The sequence below is a fragment of the Corvus hawaiiensis genome, chromosome 15 (assembly GCF_020740725.1).
Source record: "Corvus hawaiiensis isolate bCorHaw1 chromosome 15, bCorHaw1.pri.cur, whole genome shotgun sequence".
Lineage (NCBI taxonomy): Eukaryota > Metazoa > Chordata > Aves > Passeriformes > Corvidae > Corvus > Corvus hawaiiensis.
The window spans coordinates 5,996,857-6,018,561 of record NC_063227.1 but is presented as its reverse complement, the minus strand read 5'-3'; the positions used below and the strand labels follow the sequence as shown (position 1 = coordinate 6,018,561).

Here is a 21,705-nt window from a genome sequence, read left to right as displayed (position 1 = left end):
TCACCAGAACCTGAGGCTTGCACTGAAGACAGTCTGAGGCTTTAACGTCTGTGAACCAACATAATGTATTAGGGAAAGAAAAGAAGCTATTGAAGACAAAATGTATTCCATCTGCAACGAGACCTTCTCTATGTGACACATCTGCTTTCTGCTACTGCTTATCTTCCCCCCTCCCACTCCTCACTCCCCTCTTTTTACTGGTTTAATAATTCAGCACTTACAGCCCAGAACTAAATGCTGTGGTGAACTAAGAACAGCGTGCTGTGTACTGTCTAAACGTGCTGGGGGTTTGGTGCTTTGTTCTTTTCCTCTGTTGTTGTTCATGCTTCCCAGCAGAATCTTACACCCTGATCCTGTACTTCGTTTTCCCTGTACAGCACTATCTTCAGAAGCACCAATATAGTACAAAAGGCCATCTAATAAAAAAGCAGAAGGAAAATTGGTTCAACCCTCATTCCTCATCTCCTTTTACAATATCGCTGTCAGTTTTTCATTTGTAGTAATCTTGCTTTAATATTTATGTCTCTGCTTCAGACACAGAGTTCAATCAGGACAAATTATGAGTTTTCAATTTCATTGCAGAAGGTTAGATGAGAGCAGGGATCTCTGGTCTTCCTGAGTCCGTGGGTCCCATAGGAACATCCATCTGCAGCTGGGGGCCCTCTGAGGGATCACTCCTTCCCTCTAGAGTAGCTGCAGGGGAGCTTGAGGTGAGAGCTGTGGGTTAGGAGAATTCACTTGGTTTTGCAGATCTCCTGCTTCTCCAAGGGAACTCAGCAGAGCAGCATCTTCTGCAGGGTTCTTTCTGGACACAGTAAAAAGCCAGAGTGCCCAGCAGACCTGATAACGGTGTCAGACAGCTCTGGCACATCTTTAAGGTTCCTTCCAAGCCAAACCATTCTGTGATTCTATGATTTTTCAAAGACAAAATGTGCCGCAAAATGCTCTCAGAAGGCTGTATCCCAAATGGGTTTGCTAGCTGTCCCCCAGAAATGAGACAGACTGGCATGGAGGGAAACACTCCCATTTGAACAATGAGGCAAGGTGGAAAGGTCAGATCTTTTATTAGAGCTGAAAAATGCCGAGTCTTTTCCAGGCACCAGAGCCCTTCTGCACGTCTTTTCTGGTTTTAAGCTATGAAAGCAGGGAGTGCTGTGGAAAAGCTGTGGCTCTGGTATGGGACACTGGAGAGATGAAGGAAGTAGACAACAAGAACCTTACACAGCTTGAGAGCATGGCATCAGTGTTTCCAGCTCAGAAATGGTCTATATGAGCATGGTGCAGGAGTCAGCCTCTGAGCGAAGGGACTGGAACAGATGGGCTCAGAGAAAAGCAGTTGCCTCACAAGCAAAGATCCAAATCATGATTAAATAACAAATGTGAAACAGAGATGGCAATGGACCCGTTTCTCCTTACACATTAACCACAGGACCCTCGTTAACCAAACTGTCCCTATTAGAATAATAACTTAATTCTACCCACAGAAGAAATGAGACCCTCTTAAGGATGCTTCTGATCTCAGTGTCTTGCGCATAGGGGATTTGCATCTAATTCCTATTAAAAGTGCTCAGAAGTAGTTTGTGTTGACTGTAAACCCTTCAATATATTTAATTCTTGGTTTCATATGACTCAACAAAGTATTAGGAATCCAAAATTAAAAACACTTTTAAAAACAAATAAAGCAAGCAAGTAGAATCTTGACAAGCATCATCATTTTCCTTCTTTCCTTATTCAACAAGTTCAGTGACCTCATTAAGACCTTTGATATTTGGATTTTTTTTCTCCTGTTTTGTAGTCACGCTGGATAAGAACTGCATTCAAAGAGTCTAGTAGAAAAATAAAAAGAGGTTTCAAGATGTGAAGTACACAAGTGAAAGGGCGAGGATCTTCAGCTGGTCCCTTAGAGAGATTAAAGTCAACTCCCCATGACTGTATCTTCCACCACCAGGATTTTAATTCAAAAATTAACTTAAATGACTGAGAGTCCATGCTGATCATTTTTGGTGAGCAAACCACCCTGCTATTTCTGTTTCCTAAAACTCGGCAGCATGTGAGAAAGAAGCACCCCAAATCCAATTTGATCTTAAAGGAAACTTACCATTTGTCAAGCAGGAAAACTTAACTGAAAAAATTGAAGCTATCAGCATATGCATTTATGAGCAGCTCTTCAGTCACAGATTATTGTTTAAATATGAGGGAAGGAAAGCAGATCTTTATGTAAAACCAACACTGCTTTCCAGCTTCCAGGATCATTCGAGCTGCAGTGCAGGGAAATGATGGAAGGGAGCACCCTTCTGTGCCTTTTATGCATTTGAAAGAAAAACATGCATTTCTTGTGATATCACATCAGCCTGATTTGCAGTTGATCAAATATGTGGGACATATCTGCTGTCAGCTAAATACGTGAGTGGAACAATGGGGGAGTGTAGAATCTGTTTGGCTTTCCCCTGCTCCAGAAATCTGTGGGAACATGCTGTCGTTGGGATGTGCTGAAGAGATGCGCTCTGGCACCTACGCCACAGTGGAGAGCTGTGAGGACAAACATTCGGGAGGAGAGCTGAGCTGATCCTAATTGCAGCAGACACCAGTGCTCTTTCCTTGGAACTCCACCAGCTTTGCCAACCTGATGTCAGGTTCTCCATCACCATGTGAGGGTCGCCTCCAGGCAGGGCATGCTAAGAATTAATTATGCATGCATATCCTCCCTCCTCTTTCCCACATGTGCACAAACACACTCCAAGTGAGCAAAGGGAAGCATGTGGGAACTGCTTCTTGACACCACTGTTGTCAATGAGTATGTTTTGCTGCTGGTGAGGGTGTTGGTTGTGTGTCCCAGGAGGCTTGGGCACATGAAGATGATATTGGGGCTGCAGGCATTGCAGGGGATAACTGACGTAACTGAGATCACTATTTTATTGTAATTGTGTGGCCTCAAAATCTGGCCACACTTATCTTGCAATTTTTAAAAGGCATTTGTTCATTCTGGTGTGTGCTGGGCTGAGTGGTTTCAAAGATTTCTTCTTATCTTGAACTCTATATTTTTCTCTTTTTTTGTTTGTTTGGGCTATGGGGAATAATTTGGTCACATCTCCAGCTCAGCACTGTAGGAACAGCTTTCCTGGAGAGGGTGCAGTGTCTTCCCTCCTAGATGCCATGATATTCTCCAGGCTCAGGAAGGCCTCTGAGACCTGGCAGGGACCATCAGGGGTTTCTGTCCCCTCTTGCAAGTGAGAACACACATCATTTGTGAGGAACATCTGGGGATATTTCATTTAATCAGGTTTTTTACTGCTCTTGTGGCTTAGGGTATTAGCACTGTCTCTGCTACTTCTGTTCCCTGACAGAGGCACATGCAGCAGCTGAATCTCCTAAGAGTCAACTAAGCCATATTATTGGCTCCCTCCAGGGGTAGCTGGGTGAAACTTAATAGTCCATGAGATGCAAGAAGTCAGTAGAAATGATCTAATGTCCCTTTCTAGTCTTAAACTCAGTGAAATGGTGAAAATTCTGCTTCTAAATGAAACGGCAGATGAGCAGTCCCCAGGATCTCCTACCAGGCTTCCTCCCCAGCTGTGTCCCTGGGGAGCAGTTCCCTTTTTGCAGTCTTGTTTGCAGATTCTCAGCAGAATGCACAGTTTTCGCTGCTGGAGACCAAATCCTCATTTCCATCCTTCTGTGCAGCCCATTTGCCCTTCCTCCTCCCTCAAATGCTGAGATTGTTTCAGCCCCTCTTTGTGGTGATGGTTTCTGAGAGAAACTTTTTGGGTTATCTTCTTTAACCAAAACCTAAAAGAGATATCTGTTTTATCTGACATCTGCCTTTCATGTGGATTAGGTCAAACCCCACTTGCGAAATACCTCTGACTCTCCTAAATGCAGAAATCAGTCTTGTTCATCTACTCACTCTGGTTAAGAGCTGCAGCCAAAAGAAAATTCCACCATGAATTTTTATAGACTCAAAACACCTCTTTTACTTTCCTCTTCCACAGAGAAAATGTGCAATTTAAAGTTGTGAGTGTCAATGTATTTACTGATGTATTTTTCTTTTTCTTGGAAGCACCTGCAAAAGTGGCCAGAGCTGCCTCTCTTCAGCTCCCTAGAAGGTGCCCTCTCCTGTGTGTACTTTCAGTAAAATCAGTTTTTCTCTCTGATGTGCATTCTTTACCTTGAGTATTTCCATATGAAAAGAGAACTTTTGAGAAAAACTACAGGACTAGAAATTCTAGAGTCTGTGGATTCCAAGAATGAGTGAATCACAGATGCTTTTTCTTCATCTGAATTCAATGGCTCCGCAATGGCTACCGTTCCACAGGGAGAGAGGGCAGCCTCCCCTGTTTGTTCTACCACATCAGTCACTTTTTAACTAACTTACAAACTATTTTGATTTTTGCTGCAAGTTAGAAATGTTTTTAGAGGGGTCAGATGAGTTCTCACCTCACCTGGCTGCAACAGACACTCTGCAGAGCTGTGTGCAGAGAGCAGGTGGCTGTCACTGGATTTTCTCTCCAGCATGACAAATTACAATCTAGTTAATGCCTCTGCTTTTACCTAATTTTCCTTGTTGAACAGCACTAGAGATCTCAGGAAGAAATCCTGTGCCTGGAGAAGGAGGGATATGGGGTGTCCATGTGGCCAGGTGCAGCACACACTGGGAATGTCCCGGCCACAAACCCCAAACTGATCAATTAAACAAGACTAATCAGGGAGAACACAGTGGTAGTTGCCATGATTATCAATCGTTATGATCTGTATTTTCCAAGGTCTACTTTAGAGGGAAATTATTCTGTAATTCAATGTAACATATGAGCACAGGTACAGCCCGGAACTGACGTTCTCTGTCCTTTCCCGCTGTGCAGCCCAGAGGCCACAAACAGCACATGCAAACAGCCACAGATCTCTGCATTTGCATCCAAGCAAACCCTCCTCACTCGTGCTCACACCTTGGGATAGGCAAACACTTACGCTGTTGGATTTCACCCAGATCTCTGCCTGCAGGAACGAGCTTGAGGTGGAGCTGTCCAAATTCAGCTGCTGGAGCTGGTCTCCAGGCTGACTGCAGCTCTCCTCTGCAGGAAAAGCTGGGCTGGGGCCAGCCAGCTGCTCACAGATAGCTGGCACAAGGCTTGGAATGGGTGATGATGTCACCAGCCAATGGACCAGGAGAGCTCAACTTCTTGGACCTTCCATTCCAGCATGATCTTCATCTCTTTTATGTTTCTTAATCTTTTCAGAAAACCATCAGTTGGAGGCTAGTGACTGCTTGTCCCTACGAAAACAAACAGAGCTTAAAATATTTGTTTCCTCTACTTAAGGTTTACAATTCTTAGTAGTATGTTATTAGGAAGATGCACAGCAATCAAATGAGAACAGATTAACAAATTTGCTTCATAAAATGATTAAAGGAAACGTAAGGAAGTTCCAGCAATCTCTTAGTGTATTAAATAACGAGCAAGTAATTTAAGTTTTGCTGTGTAAATTCATTTGGAGCATCTGTAATTTAAAATAGCCCTGGGATCTGCATAATTTTGCAGCCACTGCTTTTACGTTATGCCAAGTTCAGTCCCAGAAAGGTGGCTGCAGCTCTCACTCTTCATTTCTCCAGATTAACTGACACAAGAGTTTCTTTGTTTTTATTTGGGAGATAGCCCTTGGCAAGCCTTTCTTTTTTCCAAATTATCTGCCTTGTCCACAGCCCCTCTTAGCCTGCAAGTACAAAGCAAATGAGGGTTCTTTCCAAACTTACTAATGATAAAGAGTGTTCACTCTCCCAGCTGTCTTTGGTACAATCTGTTTCAAATGCTGGCACTGATGATGTCTCAGAACAGTGTAGGAGGGATGCCTGAGCGTGACTGAGCCACAGAGTTAAAAAATTAAAATTAAAAATGATAGATTCCTTTCAAATAGAAAAGAAAATCCAAGGAAGCCATGCCTTGTCTGAAACAAAACAAACCAAGCCAACTAAGTTTATTGTCTGGATTATTAATTGTACTGGATTGTTCAGCTGTCCCGAAAATGTCTCTTTAATCATTCAGTGAGGCTGAAGCTTGGGTCCCCGGAGATCACATTCTGATCTCCTACATATGGTATCTCGCACCGTTCATTAGACCCACTGCTCCAGTCACATGGAAACAATGCTCAGACTATTTCTATCCATATCTGCTACTTTTCTTCCTGAATGTGTCAGTCTCATGATGAGGGCAGTGACTCCAGCTGATACAGACACAATTGCTGATTGCAAAGAGAGGCACTGCTGTGAAAATAAAGAGAAGAGGGGGCTATTTCCGTCTCGCTTCGGGCTTTGTGAGGTGTCCCTGCCCTGCAGAACAGCAAATTCCCTTGTGGGAGGAAAATGCTGAGATCACAGGTGCTAATCAGTGAAAAGAGGATGAGTGACCCTGCGAACAAACAGAGGGACTGGGATGCCCAAAAACTGGGCTCAGCTCCAAAAGAAAGGAAAAAATTTCATCTGTCTTGTGAGGTTCCGTTCTCAGCTCTCAGCACCAGCACGAAGCCTGGCTGCTTCGTTTTGGGAGTGAGATGGGAGCAGGGACTTGCTTTGCACAGTGGGAAGCAGAATTTCTTGCTCTTCCCTCTGAATGTTTGGTGCTGGCAGTAGAGAAGTGAGGAAGAAGGCAATCTTTTCCAGGATGGCTGCAAGACAGCCGGGATTTACTTTGGGTCCCTGCTGGAGGGACAGAGCTCGCATGGAGCCCAGCTAAGGGTGCAAGAAGCTCATGCTTACGAGCCTGTCTGCAGCCACACATGCAGAAGGTTCAATTACCAGCAGAAACCAGGTCAGGGGAGTCCTGAGCACCTCAGAGCACTTGCCAGGGGACCCCAGCATGTCACATCCAACTCCTCAGCCTGCACTTGGGTTGGGAGGGCAGGCGAGTGATGTGTGAAGTGTCGAGTCAGTATAAATGTCACAGCCAAAGGTCTTCAGAGTCAGAGTGACAAGAGGAGGAGACAGGAGTGCCAAGAGTTCTGACACAGGAAAACTGCTGTCACTGCCACCACCTCCAGCTTGGAGATTTATTGATGGTAACTTGGGATGTGCCATAAACAGGGGTGATATTAAATGAGTCTGACTGTCCCAGGGGCTGAATTTTACAACCCAAAGTGTGAACTCTGTCTACCTCACTGAGCTCCTGAGGCATTTTCCCAGCAGCTCCCACGATCTCATTAAGTGCTCTCCAGAGAAGGGCTCCAACCCAAGGGAGCCCTCCCTGCACAGCACCACGGGCTGAAGACAGACAGACACCTGCCAGGGAACCCAGGAAACCCTCCTGGTGGAGACCTCCCAGGACACTGCTGATACCTCACTGGGCACACAGCCCTGTCTCCATGGCTTTGTGAGGAAACCAGAAGTTGTCAAAGTTGTGTTCCCAAGAACCAACACACTCCCAGTGTCAGAGGTTCCGACTCAGTGCCAGCAGCTCATGCCCCAGGACAGATCCCCCTGGAGCTGTGCTGTGACAGCGTTGAACCTTGGTGAACCTTTGCTGAGATGCCCTCTCAGAGTGGTTTCCTCACCTCTTGAGGTTAAACCCAGGGTTTCCTTCTGGAGTCGTTGTCCACAAAGCTGTGCAAAGGCTTTCTTTCTGCTTTGTGAATGCATCCACGGCTTCTGCCGAGGGGTTCCCATGTCCAGATAACCCAGAAGCAGCAAAATCTTCAGCAGAGCCCTAGGGACACTGGTTTCATTCTTCTGAGTCACTTCTGCTTATCAAAAGTAAAGCAGGTCTGTGGAGGCCACAAGCCCTGTTCTTCACAGGTTGCTTTCACCAACCCACCCCCTTGAGGGAAAATTATCTAGTCCAGAGAGAGCCCACAGCTTATCTCAGGGAAAAGGTTTATTTTGGTGACATTGCTGAGAAACCTCCTTGAATTTCTGCCTTCACGACCTTTCTCTCTGCTCCTGCAGTCTGCTCGCAGTTCTCCAAGGGCGTCTATGCCATCTTTGGGTTTTATGAGAGGAGGACCGTCAACATGCTCACGTCTTTCTGCGGGGCTCTCCACGTCTGCTTCATAACACCGAGCTTCCCCGTCGAAACCTCCAACCAGTTTGTCCTCCAGCTCCGCCCAGAGCTCCAGGATGCCCTCATCAGCGTCATCGAGCACTACAGCTGGCAGAAGTTCGTGTATATTTACGATGCTGACCGGGGTAAGTGGCAGCTGTGTGGGAGGGGTTACCAGGCAGTTAAAGACAGTGGTCTGGAAGGAGTCTTTGCCTCCAAAATTGTGAATTGCTGGAGGTTGAGTCACCCTATGCCTTCCCTGTGCTCTGTTTTTTTCTAAATGTCCCTTTCTGCTGAAGGTGGGCATTGATCTAAATGAAGGATGAGCCTGACCGTGTGTGTGTGCGTGTGTGTGTGTGTGTGTGTTCACGGGGTCAGGTCTGAGCCCCATCAACACCAGGGAAATACTTGATGTGCAAATGGTTTTGAATTTGAAGTGGGGAAATTGTTTCTATTCAGTAGGTCCCATATTGAACTGGTCTGTCAAACTCAAGGCCCCTGAGTTCCAAGTTTACAAACATGAGCAGACACTTGCTCAGGTCTTACCTAAGCCCACAGCCAGGTGTGAAATGTGTGTTTGTGGCAGACAGCTTGGAAAACTCCAAGTTCCCTGTGTTTACTGCCTGTCAGTTTTCTATATAAAAGAGCAAAAAGCTTTGTGGGGTAATGGAAGATATTATCTAACTTTCTAAACCATGAACAGGGCCAGAGAGCTCATTGCTCCATGATTCAGTTTTCCCAGCTCTCAGATGCCTTTAAAGTTCCAGGCTTAGAGGCTGCAAGCAAAGCAGACTAGTGGAGGATAGGGCAGAGGTAAGGTGATTCACATCTCTGTCTTGGAAGTTATAATTATCCCCTGAAGGGACAGGATGGGCTTTAGAGGCAAGAAGAAGGTATGAAAGCATCCCAGCTGCTTTCTGTTATCATGAGGCATGGGCATGCTGAATACCCCAAAAGGACAGAGAATTGCTGTGTGCGTCTCCTCTGGAAGGTTCTGTGTATAATTTAGGCAACATAATTCTAGAAGTAATGGTCTCCAGGTGAGATGCTGCTGAGAGAGAAGGATGCTGAGTATGACTGTGTGCTGTGGTAGCTGAGGGTGTCCCTACCCCTAGGGGCACATAGCCTAAACAGATCAAAGTCGAGAAGGAAACGATGGGTAAGAGAAATCAAGTTATTTGGGATGGGACAGACAGGGAGATGGGGATTAGAGTTCTTATCTGAATCCCTCAGCAGGGCCTGATCAACGAGACTGATCTGCTGATTACAAAGGAAAATTAGGCCTGGAATCATCTGTGCTGAGACAGAAAAAGCAGGAGTCATTAATCCTAGCCCAGCTGGGTCAGATCTAGACTATTAGCTGCTCTCTGTAGTTCTGCTGCACTCTCATGACTCCATCTCCAGCCTGGCTGGAGGCAGCTACACAGGCTGTCAGGAGGATGGAAAGATGCCATTGCACAACTAAAACCTGGCTCTCCCCCTTCTCTTCCCATCATAGGGTTGTCAGTCCTGCAGAAAGTGCTGGACACTGCAGCTGAGAAGAACTGGCAGGTGACAGCTGTCAACATCCTGACAACAACAGAGGAGGGCTACCGAATGCTCTTCCAGGAGCTGGAGAAGAAGAAAGAAAGGCTGGTGGTGGTGGACTGCGAATCTGAGAGGCTGAACATCATCCTTAACAAGGTTGTGTTGGTGTGGAATGCTGGGCAGGGCCTTGCACGCTGGATGGGAAGGGTTATTTCCCCTGGAGAAGTTCTCCCCATTCTTGCCTGATCCCTGTCCCCGTGTGGCTCTCGTTGGGTGTGGGGTGTGTGCCTTGCAGCTGCCGAGCTCGCAGGTATTTCTCTGTTGTGTTATTGTGGGAACAGTAAAGCTGCAGGAATAGTACAAGCTCTCATGAATTCCTGCTGGGTGAGCTCCACTGTTCCAGGTTCCCTACTTGTTTGACTCCTTTGCTGAGCCCTTTACACCCCCTTACTCCCCAGCTAGTTTGCTTTGTGCTAATTCCTCCAAGCAGTGTGCACAAGATGTGGCACCTCCTGATTCTGCTGAGTCTTCCTCCAGTTTTTGAGTTAGGCTGGAGGTGTGAATTGGCACTGCCAGATTCCTGCTCCTCCAGCCTCCATGTACTGCACCAAATTCTCACACCTGTGCCAGCAGGACAGAATGATTATGGTACATCAGTGCTGAATATGGATTTCTGTGGACAGGAGACAAATACAAGCCCAGGGGCAGCAGGTTCAGTCCACGCTTCAACTCCAGCCACGATACCTTTCCCTCTCACACCTACAGCCAAGTCCTTCCCCACCACTGGAAAGGGCCCTGCAGGTGGTGCCCTGCAATTCTCACTGCTTTACTGCTCATAATCAGCTCACTCTTACCTCGTGCTTCACACATCTCCTTGTCTAAGGTACCTTTCATCTCCCGTCTCACACTTCAGCTGCTCCCCGTCTGGGACAGGGACTGATGTTTCACCCAGATGCACAGCTCAGTGACGAGCTCAATCCATCCTTGCTGGATGTCTCTGGGTGCTCCCGTGTTATGTATAATAACAAAGCAGAGAGCAGGTTGTGACCTCAAAGCAAAGGTCACGTTCCTGAAAGAGAAAACAGATTACTCCAGAGCACAAAACCTTCTCTCTGACCATGGAGCAGCTGCAGTTGAACAAAATTTTGGACAAGACCTAGGCAGTGAATTTGACTTTTCCATAGGGTATATCAAATTTCTAGGATTAGTAGTGTTGGGTTTTTAAGCCTGGTTTGTCTAACAATGTTAAGTTGTGTAGTCAAATATTATCTAGTCTTCTTGATATAAACAGGAAAATAAGTCTTACTTTCAAATTTCTTCACATAACTGGAGGAAGAGTTAAACCTAAATATAGGAAAAGTGATTTGTAAGAGCACTAAAAATCCAGATACCGTGATTATTTGTTTTGCAATGCTATAAAAATATCAGTTCCTAGGGAGAAGAGGGACAAAGCTGTGTTTTACTACAAAAAATATAGAGCAATTCCAGCAGACGTCTGTGCCTGGGAGGCAACACTCCAGTGAGGGATAGGGCTGTGAACAACTTTTTCGGGCCTGTGTAGTCCATTTTCATCCTTTTTTGCATTCTTGCTCCAAGTCCACCGGGATTTCTGAGAGCAGAGGTAGCTGTCCCAGTGTGAGAAGGTGATGCCAGGTTTTTCATAGTGTACAGATGACTGGAGGGATTCAAAGACAGTGTTCAGCTCATTATCAAGTGAAATTCAGCTGGGACTGTACCTTGGGCTGTAACTTGGGCTGCTGGCCGATCTCTCAGCTCACTACACCAGCAGCCTCTGTGGGAATGTCACTGTGCTGTTTGCCCGGTCCCTCTGACTGTTAGAGCTGTTCCAAGAGCTGCCTCAGCCTCTTGGGGACATTTCAATGCATTTGTCTTCTTCCCTGACAAGCCAGTCTCTGTCTCTCGGTGGCAGTGGGTTTGTGCTCCATGGTGAGCAGGAGAGCCTGGGATGGCTGTTCAGCATTTGTGCCTCCCACACCCACACTGCTGCTTGCACAGACTTTTCATTTTTCCTCCACACACAAATAACACCGGTGGCTCCAGCAAGGCTCCAGCCCTCGCACTGCCGTGACCGCAGCTGTGGAGGAGCCAGTGCTCCGTGTGTTAAAAATGACCTGGTTTCTCTCTGGGAGATTTCTCTGTGTCATGTCTCAAGGGTTTGATTTATCTTTGCCAAGGTACCTGTCATTTGTGAGCCAGGCTTTGGCTCAGGGCAGGTTGCCGTGGGGTTGTGCTGTGTAGCCTTAATGGGATAAGTACGTGGTGGGTTGTGTTCCATCAAAGCCCTCTGTTCTTTCTTCCTTGTCTCTCATTAAAATGAGTAACTGGAATTTCTACTTTGCCAGTGTTTCACTCTGAGAGGATTTCTCTCTAATAGATGTCAAACTTGCCCATTAAGAAGTGGGTAATGAAACCTAGGTGGCCCAAGTGAGCAATCAGCATGCAGCCCAGCACAGCCTCTCACCACAGTCAGGAGAAGTGATAAATGCTATTATAACCTCAGCTTGCTACTGCTGTCCGGACACATTAGGACTGAGCAAGCATTTTAAAATAAATTAAGATCACAAATAACTGTGTAAAACACAGGAAACGAGCCTCATAATTCAGGTGGATGGGCTGCAAGATTAACAGCTCAGGGAGAGCTGGATGGCAGCCCTCTCCGGTTCATCGGCTCTGACACCTCATAAAATAACAGAGGAGAGTTTGGGCTGAAGGAGCCAATGCCAGCTATTGTTGACACTGGAGAAAAGGGGAATTGGATCATAATTCTTAGACATCCCAGTGCAGCAGAGATTCTCCTTCCTCCTACAAGGTCTGGGACTTACTGCAAAGGTCACTCTCAGCTGATGAATGAAAAGGGGGCAAGTTTGGTCTGGTTTTGCTTCTTGGATCTGGCAGTGGAAGATACTCAGAAAACCACCCATAATGAGGTGTATATCTTCATAGCTTTAGGTAGACAGAGGTTTGTTCTGAGAGCTCCAGACACCTCAGCAGAAGCCACACTGAGGGATTCTGTGCAGGGAGCCCCAGGGCAGTGAAGCTGGTGGAGCTGGCATTGGCTGTGCAAGGAACTGCTTCTAAATGAAGCCTTCATTGGAGTTAATTGCCACCACCACGTTAATGGTGAGAACCAGATGAGTTTTATTATGCGTACAAGAGTACTTCATCAGAGAAGGGCTAAGGCAGATGAACCAGTTGCACAGAGCAAGTGTCAGCTCATTTATAATCCATTTGGAAATCCCTAAATGACTGCTCATGATAATCTGGGAGTGCTGTCCCATGGGGAGGATCAGTCTCTGCCCTTATCTGACACTTCTCAAGTACCTGCTGCCAGCCTGGTATCAGAGAGGAGTCCTGGGTAGACTGATTCTGGTTGAATCCAACACAGCAGTGCTCTTGTGATCATTCTGGCTATGAGGATCTTTCTGGCCTAACTGCAGTTTGTGCAGATTTTTCTGAGCATTGGCAATGCAGGCAGCAATTCAGAATCAATTCTTATGACAATGGAAATAAGAGGTAGTATTGCCAGCCAAGAAACCTAATGGAAACAGCAGAGTTCTCTCAGAAACTGGCAAATCTTGTGTTTGTACAGGCTTTGAGGGCATGTTGGTTTGGGCCTTTTTTTTCCACTTTCCTCTTTCTGTGTGTAGAGTGGCTCAAATGCAGATGGTATCTGACTCTAGTAAACTAGTAAGAATTTAATAGTGCTGCTGGAAATCAATAGAGTGGAATTTCAATGAAAAAATGGAGTCAGCGATAACAATATATTTTTTAGCTGTATTCTTTCTGTACCCTTTTTAAATCGAGGGAGAAAAAGACATGGGCCATCTGATAAGTGTCGCTGTTCCCCTCAGTTACAGGCAAATCTGCAACAGGTGGAAAGGGAAAAGAAAGGGAAACTCTTCCAGTTAACATAGAAAAGCTCCGTTGTTACGGATTGGTAAGCAATTGTGTTGATAAAAGGAAATAAAAACCTGACTCTGCAGCATCAGGGAGAAAGGAATAAGTGGCAAAGCACATACATTTGTACACCATGCATATGAATATATTAATTATCTCAGTGAACATGCAGGGGAATCCTCTGTGGCTTGCCCAGACAGCTTCATTCTGTGGTTTGAAGCTACACTGATGCACTAAAGCAGAAACATTTACCCATAGCCTAAACTTCCAGCCACCTCTCCTAGGCAGGTGTTTGCAGCAGGGACTGGAGCCTGGAGGATGTGCAAGATTGCTCTCTAGTCTTGCTTGATGTGTCAGTTGCGTTCATGGGACATGTGGACTCCAACTCCCCATTTGTTCCTTTGGTGTCTGAAATACAAATCTTGTTAAGGCTTTTTGTTGTTTTCCCCCAAGCCCATAGGAAACAGGTTGGTTTGGTGATTTTCTTTCCCTGCCTGTACAAAGTTCTTGGGGATCTTGTCCTGTCTAATTCCAGACTTGCTGCTCAGATATCATGTGTGACACTCTGTCCAACCTCTAATAAGATCGTGAATTTTCTTTTGCTGTGTCTTCCTGCTCCCAGCTGAATAGTCTCAGCAAGGAAAAATAAGAGCGAGAAAGGGCAGATAACTGAAGTTCTTCTTCCTTAGTTGATCTCTGCTAATTAGCCTTGATTTTTATCTTGCAGATCATCAAGCTTGAAAAAAATGGGAATGGGTACCACTACATTCTGGCAAATATGGTGAGTTACCCTACTTGGTGGGGTTTTTTCTATCTCAGAGTTTTGTAAAGCACTATATTCATAATTACTGAGCTGCACACCCTTTTTGTCATCCACCATTTAGGTAAAAAAAAAAAAAAAAAAATCAAAGTCTTTTGTTATGTTCTCTTTGTGGAGTTTTCTCTCTTGAGCCAGCAAGATTATCTGCAGGGTATCTCCAAGTGTGCTGGGGTTTTGTGGTGGTTTGACCTTGGCTGGATGACAGATGCCCACCAAAGACATTTTATCACTCCCCCTTGGTGCTAAATGAAATCTGACTGTCATGGCTTTAGGGAAAGGACTGGATGCAAAGACTTCTTTAAGGAAAGGATTCTCCCTTTAATGCAGGAAGGTGCTGCCTGAGGACAGAACAGTGTTGGGCAGTGGCAGGACCATCTTCCTGGAGCAAGTCTCACAGGAGGATGGAAAATTTCTTTGCAAAGGGAGATTTGGGGAGAGGTAAGAGAGAGAAATGGAGGTTTTCCACAGCAGAGCTCCTACCCTCTCCTCCCCAAATGTATCCATCCATCCAGGAGGATGCACAGCAGAGGATGGGCTGGTGTTGGCAGTCTGGGGCTGAGACTGCTCGCCCTTGGACTCCTGTGTCCATGTGGGGTGAGCCATGTGCAGGCTCTGGACTTGTTCTTTCAGCACAGAGCTGCATCTGGGAGATAGCACGTCAGCCCTGGCGTAATTAAACTTTAAACTACCAATTAGTCAAGCAGTTGCTGCCCTTCTCCTTTTCTCAGTCCCAAGATAACTCTGTCATTTACCAGGCAAAAATGGCCACATCATTACCCTGCAGTGCCCTGTACTGACCCTGCACCCTGTGCTAGCTGCCTACCACGTAATTACAGAGATAAAAATGTTACCTTGTGCAGGGGGAGACATGCAAAATCATAGAGCAGCCAATAACTTCAGTTGCTAATTTTTAAAAAAAATTATTATTTGCTGTAACCCAGGTCCTGGATGTTTATGAAAGTCCCTTCATTAAAGTTAAGCAGGGAAGTGAGCTGGAGTCACTGGAGTGAGTGTGTCTATGCAATTTTATGTACACCCACGTGGAAGGCTGAATGAGAGTATCACCTCTTCTCTCTGCACAGTTTCATAAGGATAAATATGTGCAAGGCATGAGGTGAACTAACACTCAGGTGTAGGAGATTTGAAGGACATTTCCCTCTGTCTTACGATACCATGCTCTCCCAGTTTTACCCAGACAAAGTACACTTGTCCCATCTTTAATGTGTTTTCTCAGCCTTTGCACAAATGCTGAGAGGACAGAGCTGGCTGGAAGAGGTTGCATACTCAGCCAACATGGGTTATAAATAATTAACTCGGAGCAAAATGCTTTTCATTTCCCCAACCCCTCTGCAGGGAGATTTTGCCTCCACTGCAGCTCAGTGGACTGGGCTCTGGGTCCCAGAGTGACAGGACCACCAGAACTCACTGGTGTGCTTTTCAGGCAGCTTGGATTCAGGGGAAAAGAAACAGAGTGAAAGAAATTCAAGCTTTACCTTTGGTCTTTCCTGCCCCTTAAAACCCAGCATCACAGAAGAGCCAAAAGCCAGAGAGAGGAATATTTTTAAACAGAAAAAAAAAAGAATAGGAGATAGTCAGACAACACAGGAAAACTATTTTTAAAAAGTCCTGGCACCCCTCAAGGTTAAGGAGGTCCTTTCCAGGGCAAAAAATCGTGGGCAGGTTCGGACACCAGAAGCCAAATCAGTTCTTGTGATGTGCTGCACCCACACAAGAGCTACAGGATAATGGGTTTAGTAAGGAGAATGGCAAAAAGGACCTGAAGATCCCTTGTTTCTGAGACTACAGGGCAGCAAGGAGGGACAGCAAACCTCCCTCTGTAGGGATAGCCAGGGATTTTATAAGAGATTGGCAGAAGATGGCATCTGGCAGGGTTAAACCTTGGTGCGAATGCTCTGATCCAAGAGATAACAGTAGGTTTAACCCTCTTCTGAGGACACCTCATCGCTGGATTAGAGCCTTCAGAGGGCGTAGCATGCTGTAATCTATTCTCACTGACTCACACACGTAGTGGTAGACCTTAACCACCCCGTATTTTCCCCTGTAGACATGTCCCAGGATGACAGGGCGTGCGTTGCCCACACACACTCGTACCCTCGTGCGCGCCCGCGTGCCTGGAAAACAGCCCTGCCTTGGGGAAGTGGCTCATTCTGGAGCGCTGAGTCGTCAGAGAATAAATTAAGAGCTAAAACCTGGAAGTGTTTGGTTTCCAAACGGGTTATTTTTTGTACCTTACGCTGGCTGAGGCAGTCCTGAGTTTAGGACTCTCACCCTGTGTGAAGATGAGGTCAAGGGAATCCTCAGCTGGTTTGTAGCCACCAAGTTTCCTGCACTATCTGGAGCCAGGGGGTGAATTCTCAACACCTGCCTTTTGCCTAACCTACTTGGGCATGGAAAAATGGGGACTCAGTTATGGAAATGACACACTGGAAGCAAACATTGGGAAACATTTCTGCATAACCCCACTTAAATCCTTGGTTTTAGCTATATGCTTGTTCAGAGCTATACACAGCCAAAATCCAAGCAGCAGCAGCACACCATTGCCCAGTTGCAGCAGCTTCAACCTGATGCTCCATCATGAATGCAAAACAGCATTGCACAGGCTGAATAAGGTCTAAAAAAAATCATCCATAGGCACATTTTGGAATGGAGGAATTCCCTGCCTGGCCACAGCCAATCCATGAGCAAAGAGGCACTGCCTTGCACTAACCTTGCTGTGTGTTTGCCCTGCAGTTGCTCTGGGTGAGCTGTAGTAAAGTACTGAGCAGAATTTGACAGCAGCAAGTCAAAGCTGGTATTTCCTAGCAGGAACAGCTTTCTTTTTCAGTGAAATTGCTGTTGCCAAGGTGAGACAATATTATTTCTGTGTTCACAAACAAAATGAAACCATTCTGCACCTTAGGCCATGGGCAAACATCCTTCTCTCAACCTGCTATGCCTGCTAAAGACACAACCTGTCTTGTCTGCCCATCCCTGCCCATCCCACAAAGGTTTGACTGCAACATTCCTGTCAGGGAAAGGGTTTCTGTCGGCATCCCTGCCTTGCCTTGAGCCAAATTTGGCACTGTTCATGGCTTTTGCACACTGATGAAATCCTGGTCTTCAACCAGTACCCATCAGAGTTACCCCAGTTAGCTTTTACCAGAGCTAACCTGGGTATTTGTCAGGTGCACTGGCACTGGAGGTTTGCAGTCATCTCTCTCTCTCTCTTTCCCTCTCTTCCCCTCTGGAATTCAAAGAGATTTGGCAACTTTAAGAAGTGTTTGTTTTTGTGAGTCTTATTTTTCTAAGCTTTGTTCTCAGCCTTTGAGATCATCAGTTCTAGCAACCACAAAGGGGAAAAAAAATACAGTCAATACTATCAGAGGAACAAGCTTAGAAACTTCTGGGATTCCTTTCTTTTGATGTTCAGGCGTTTTGCCCATAACCTTGGCTTTGTGGATCTGTTTGTCCTACGCCATGGATGTGAGCTGACTACTGTCAGTAGTGGGAGAGCATCAGCTCTCTTGGGCAGAGAAAAATCTTTGTCATTAAATAAGTGACATTCGTGTGACCTGTCTTTAAGGGGAAAGTATGAAAGACAGCTGCCACATGCAGAGTTTTAGCCTCTTTTTTCTTTCCTGATGCATTAGTCCAGGTTGGTCTTTTAGCAAATGCTCTTTTATTTGAAGATGAATAGATAAGTGTATGAGATTGCTGATGGCAGGGGTAGCAGGGAAAAGTAAAGATAAAAACGGTGTTGATTAGCAAAGGTAAGCACTATTCCCTGTGCCATTCTACATCAGCCTGTGTCAGCACTGAGTTAGGCCAGGGACAGTTTCCCTTTGCTGGCAGTTGTGCTGCTGGTGGAGGTTACCAGAGATGCCTTAAGGAACCTAGAAATAAAACAACACACTTTTGAGATAATATTTGTACAGGAGGTACTGGAAAGGTTGGTCTTTATTGGAGGCCTCCAGGGGCAGATATGGAAAATGTCCACAAAAAGGCCACCACCCCACGGGGTGAATAGAGTGTTATAAGCTTAGCAAATTAGTGTCATTGACAAAAATCACCAATTAGGAGCAAAAGAGGTGATGCAATTTCCCCTGGTTCAACCTTCTCTAAATCCACCCCCCCTCAGATGGAAACTAAACTTTGTTTATGAAAATGCGCCTTGAAGAGCTGTTTTTTCCCAGAAAGGACCAAGATAGGATTGGGGCTTTGGAATGTGTTTTGTCTTTCTGCCTAGGGAAAACGTAGGGAAAAGTACTGGGAAAATTAGCCAGGGATACAGCAATAGGCTGTGGAGAACACATAAAAGAAAAAAAGCAAAAATCATTTGCCATCATTTCCCCCAGCTCAGCAGCTTTGTCAGCAGAGTGGCCTGTGCAGGAGTCACACAGATGTGCTGGGCTGATCCAGTTCTGACCTCTGGGCTGGATGGGCAGCTTTGATTTTTTGTAGACAAAACACAGAAGGAAGAACTTCTGCGCCAGCAGGGCTGAGACTCAGCCATGTGAGACCAGCACCAGGTGCAGAGAGTGAAGAGAAACCCTCCTGAACTGGCCATCCACAGGCAGAGAGCAACTCCCCTAAAGCAGTGCAGGACACCCACACCTGCAGCATGTGCTGTGGCTGTGTGGGGAGGGTCTGTGCTGCCCAAGCAAGGGCTGTACCTGCCCAGCACAGTGTGACCTGTGGCACTGCCCCAGCACAGTGGTGACCCTGTGGCACTGGCCAGGTGTTGATGGCTCCATTCCCTGCAGCTAAAATGTTGTGGTTCTGTCTCCCATCACCTTGAAAGATGCCACATTTATCTGAGTCCCCCTCAGTTCTTAATGCTGTCTCCTGGCCCCTGAAGCGCTGCTGACTGCTGGTACAAACAAGGTCAGCAATGCTCAGGTGTGCATCACTCACTGATTTGATATCCTGTTTTGTGGAGTTTCCAGAAGGATGTGTACAGCATCTCCTTGTCCTGGCAAGATCTCAAGATGCCTGGTCTTGCAAAAATTATGTTTTTCTATTGGAAAAAGATGTCCTAAGTTATTTTAAGGTTCTAAAATTATGCCTGTTAGACCTTTCTTCCTCCTGAGAGGTTGGTGCGAGTGGGCTCATGAGACAAATTCGTTTTCTGTGCAGAGAAGGACAATATAACATATCAGTGAAACTTCTGCATTTCACTTCCAAACAGCTTTTCTGTCCCAATTCAAAAATTATCCAGCAGAAGAACCCCATATAACATTATCTCATCTGAATTACTGGTAGTAAAAGACACAGCAGTGCCCTGAATTAATTTTTGCTTGAACTAGAGCGTCTCATGTATGAGAAAATTATCTGGTTTGATACAAAAATTGCCCACACAGAAGAATATGAACAGCAACCTTGGGAGGATTTTTGCAATAGTTAATGAGGGCTCAAAAACATGAGTGACTTACTGTGGCTTAAAAAAATCAGAGCATCAGGTGAGTAATTGACAGGTTATATTACAGCTATTGGAAGGAAAATAGTGTTTGCTTAAATTTCAGCAAAATGGTGTGAAACTAACAGGTTTCCTCAGCCATTTGCAGTCTCCTAATCCATTACCCCAGCTCAACTGGCAAGTGGTGATGTGTGAATCCATAGAATCTGCCTCATGGTGACTTCATTTGCACTGTTTTCTAGTCAGAACATGCTTAGCTTCAGCTTCCTCCACCAGATTTATGCTTCTCTTTGCTAGACAAATATTCCATTACCGATGTTTTGGTCCTTGTAAACTGTGATCAGGTCATCCCTTAATCATATCTTTGATTGAATTCATGGCATCTGCCACTGCACGGCACATTTCCCAAACCTTTAAATCAGTTTATGCGCTGAAAGCTCTCTAATGCACAAACATCCACCTAGAACATCTCTTCCCCTGCCTGGACTGAGCCTTCTGACAAGATGTGTATGGTCATTTATATCCAGAATGTGCTGCAGCTGCAGGACTGGGCAAATAATATCACAAAGAAAATCTGCAGAGCTGCACCAAGGAAAAGGTGCTGTTCATCTCCCATCCCTTGTTCTTGAAGTCTGGATTCTCACCTCACTCGGTTTGTGTTGTATCTATAGTCAGGACAGAACACACTCATGGAGCTGCAGGGTTGGGGAGCTGTCTGATAGTGCCCCGTTCTCCTGTCTTTCTTTTCCCTTTCTTCACTTGCTTCTAAGTTACTGTGAGGGCTCACAAGTTTTGCTGCCACAATGGGACTTGACATATTAATAACTCTGCAGAGGAGAAGAAGCCCTCTCCCATTGGAAGGCACACTGGAATGAGACTGGAGCAGATGGGCTCTTTTTTGACATAACCCTCCTTATTAATACAGAGTGATGGGAGTGAGGAATGATGCTTCACTGGAGAAGTCAAGCTTGAAGATAATTTGGTATATTAGAGATGCTCCGTCTGGAAACACTCGATTTCTTGCTCCCTGCAGTAAGTCACTGGCGTACCTTGGAATGACAGGAGCCACTTTGTATTCACTCAGCTGATCTACAGCCATTCAGAAGCAAAAATTTTGCTTTGCAAAGTTTCTTATAATCATAAAATCTGCTACGAGGAAGTAGTCTGGCATTGCAAGTCATGCATTTAAACAGAGCTGGGCCAGTTTCCCGATGCTGCCACAGGTTTCTGTGGCACCCACCCAAGCTCAGGATGAATTGTTTAAATGCTTTTGGCTTGAAAAGGAGTATTTCAGTGTGCAACCTATTAAAGAAAAGAAAAAGCAGACTCTAGTCTCTTCATCCTGGGCAGAAAGGGACTTAAAAACCTAATGCTCCTCCCTGGGATGAGGGGACTCTGTTAGCTTCAGCCAACAAACCTTCTCGAGGCAATTCAAGAGAAAGGGGTGTTTTTCCCTCTCCTCATTCAAAACTGAGTTTGCCAGGCTCAGGGGGAGAACTGGAGAGCTCAGAAGATGCAGCAGGAGGAGAGAAAACAACACTGTTTCTCAGGAATGTGTCTGTCTTCAAGGAGACTCTCTAAGGTCCTTTCTCCCAGGAAAAGAGGAGGCTTGGAGCACAGGCAGGGAGGTTTTCGACTGGGCTGCGGGGTGGTTTTGAGCTGCTAAGCCACAGCCTGCCCAGAGCTCAGCCCGTGCTCCTGCTCCTGCAGCTTCAAAGGCACCACAGGAGGCACCTGCAGGGAAAGGCCAGCAATTAATGTGAGCTCAGTGAAGTACGAAGAGAATCTGGAGGTGTCGGGCAGTGGCTGGCTGCCTCTCGATGTCTGGGTGCATTCCTGTGGGCTGGCACAGTGTCCCACAAGCAGCTGTGCCACCAAGTGTCATCAGTGTGCAGAGGGAGGCAGAGGTTTAGGATGGTGAGGCAGTGAAATATGAGGCTGGAAGGAGAGATGCAGGGAAGTCAGTGATGCTGGCAGATTTGAGGAGGGATGCACAAAGGGATGAG

General features: G+C 45.9%; 1 protein-coding gene across 2 annotated transcripts in view; it reads left to right on the top strand.

Annotated features, from left to right (window-relative positions):
* The window catches only part of GRIA1 (glutamate ionotropic receptor AMPA type subunit 1), a 120,003-nt gene that overhangs the window by 47,433 nt on the left and 50,865 nt on the right, over positions 1-21,705 (top strand). For both annotated transcript variants that reach the window (XM_048319656.1, XM_048319654.1), the window contains exons 3-5: positions 7,925-8,164; positions 9,517-9,701; positions 14,191-14,244. In XM_048319656.1, coding sequence (XP_048175613.1) covers positions 7,925-8,164; positions 9,517-9,701; positions 14,191-14,244 — 479 coding nt within the window. The remainder of the gene's footprint in view (positions 1-7,924; positions 8,165-9,516; positions 9,702-14,190; positions 14,245-21,705) is intronic.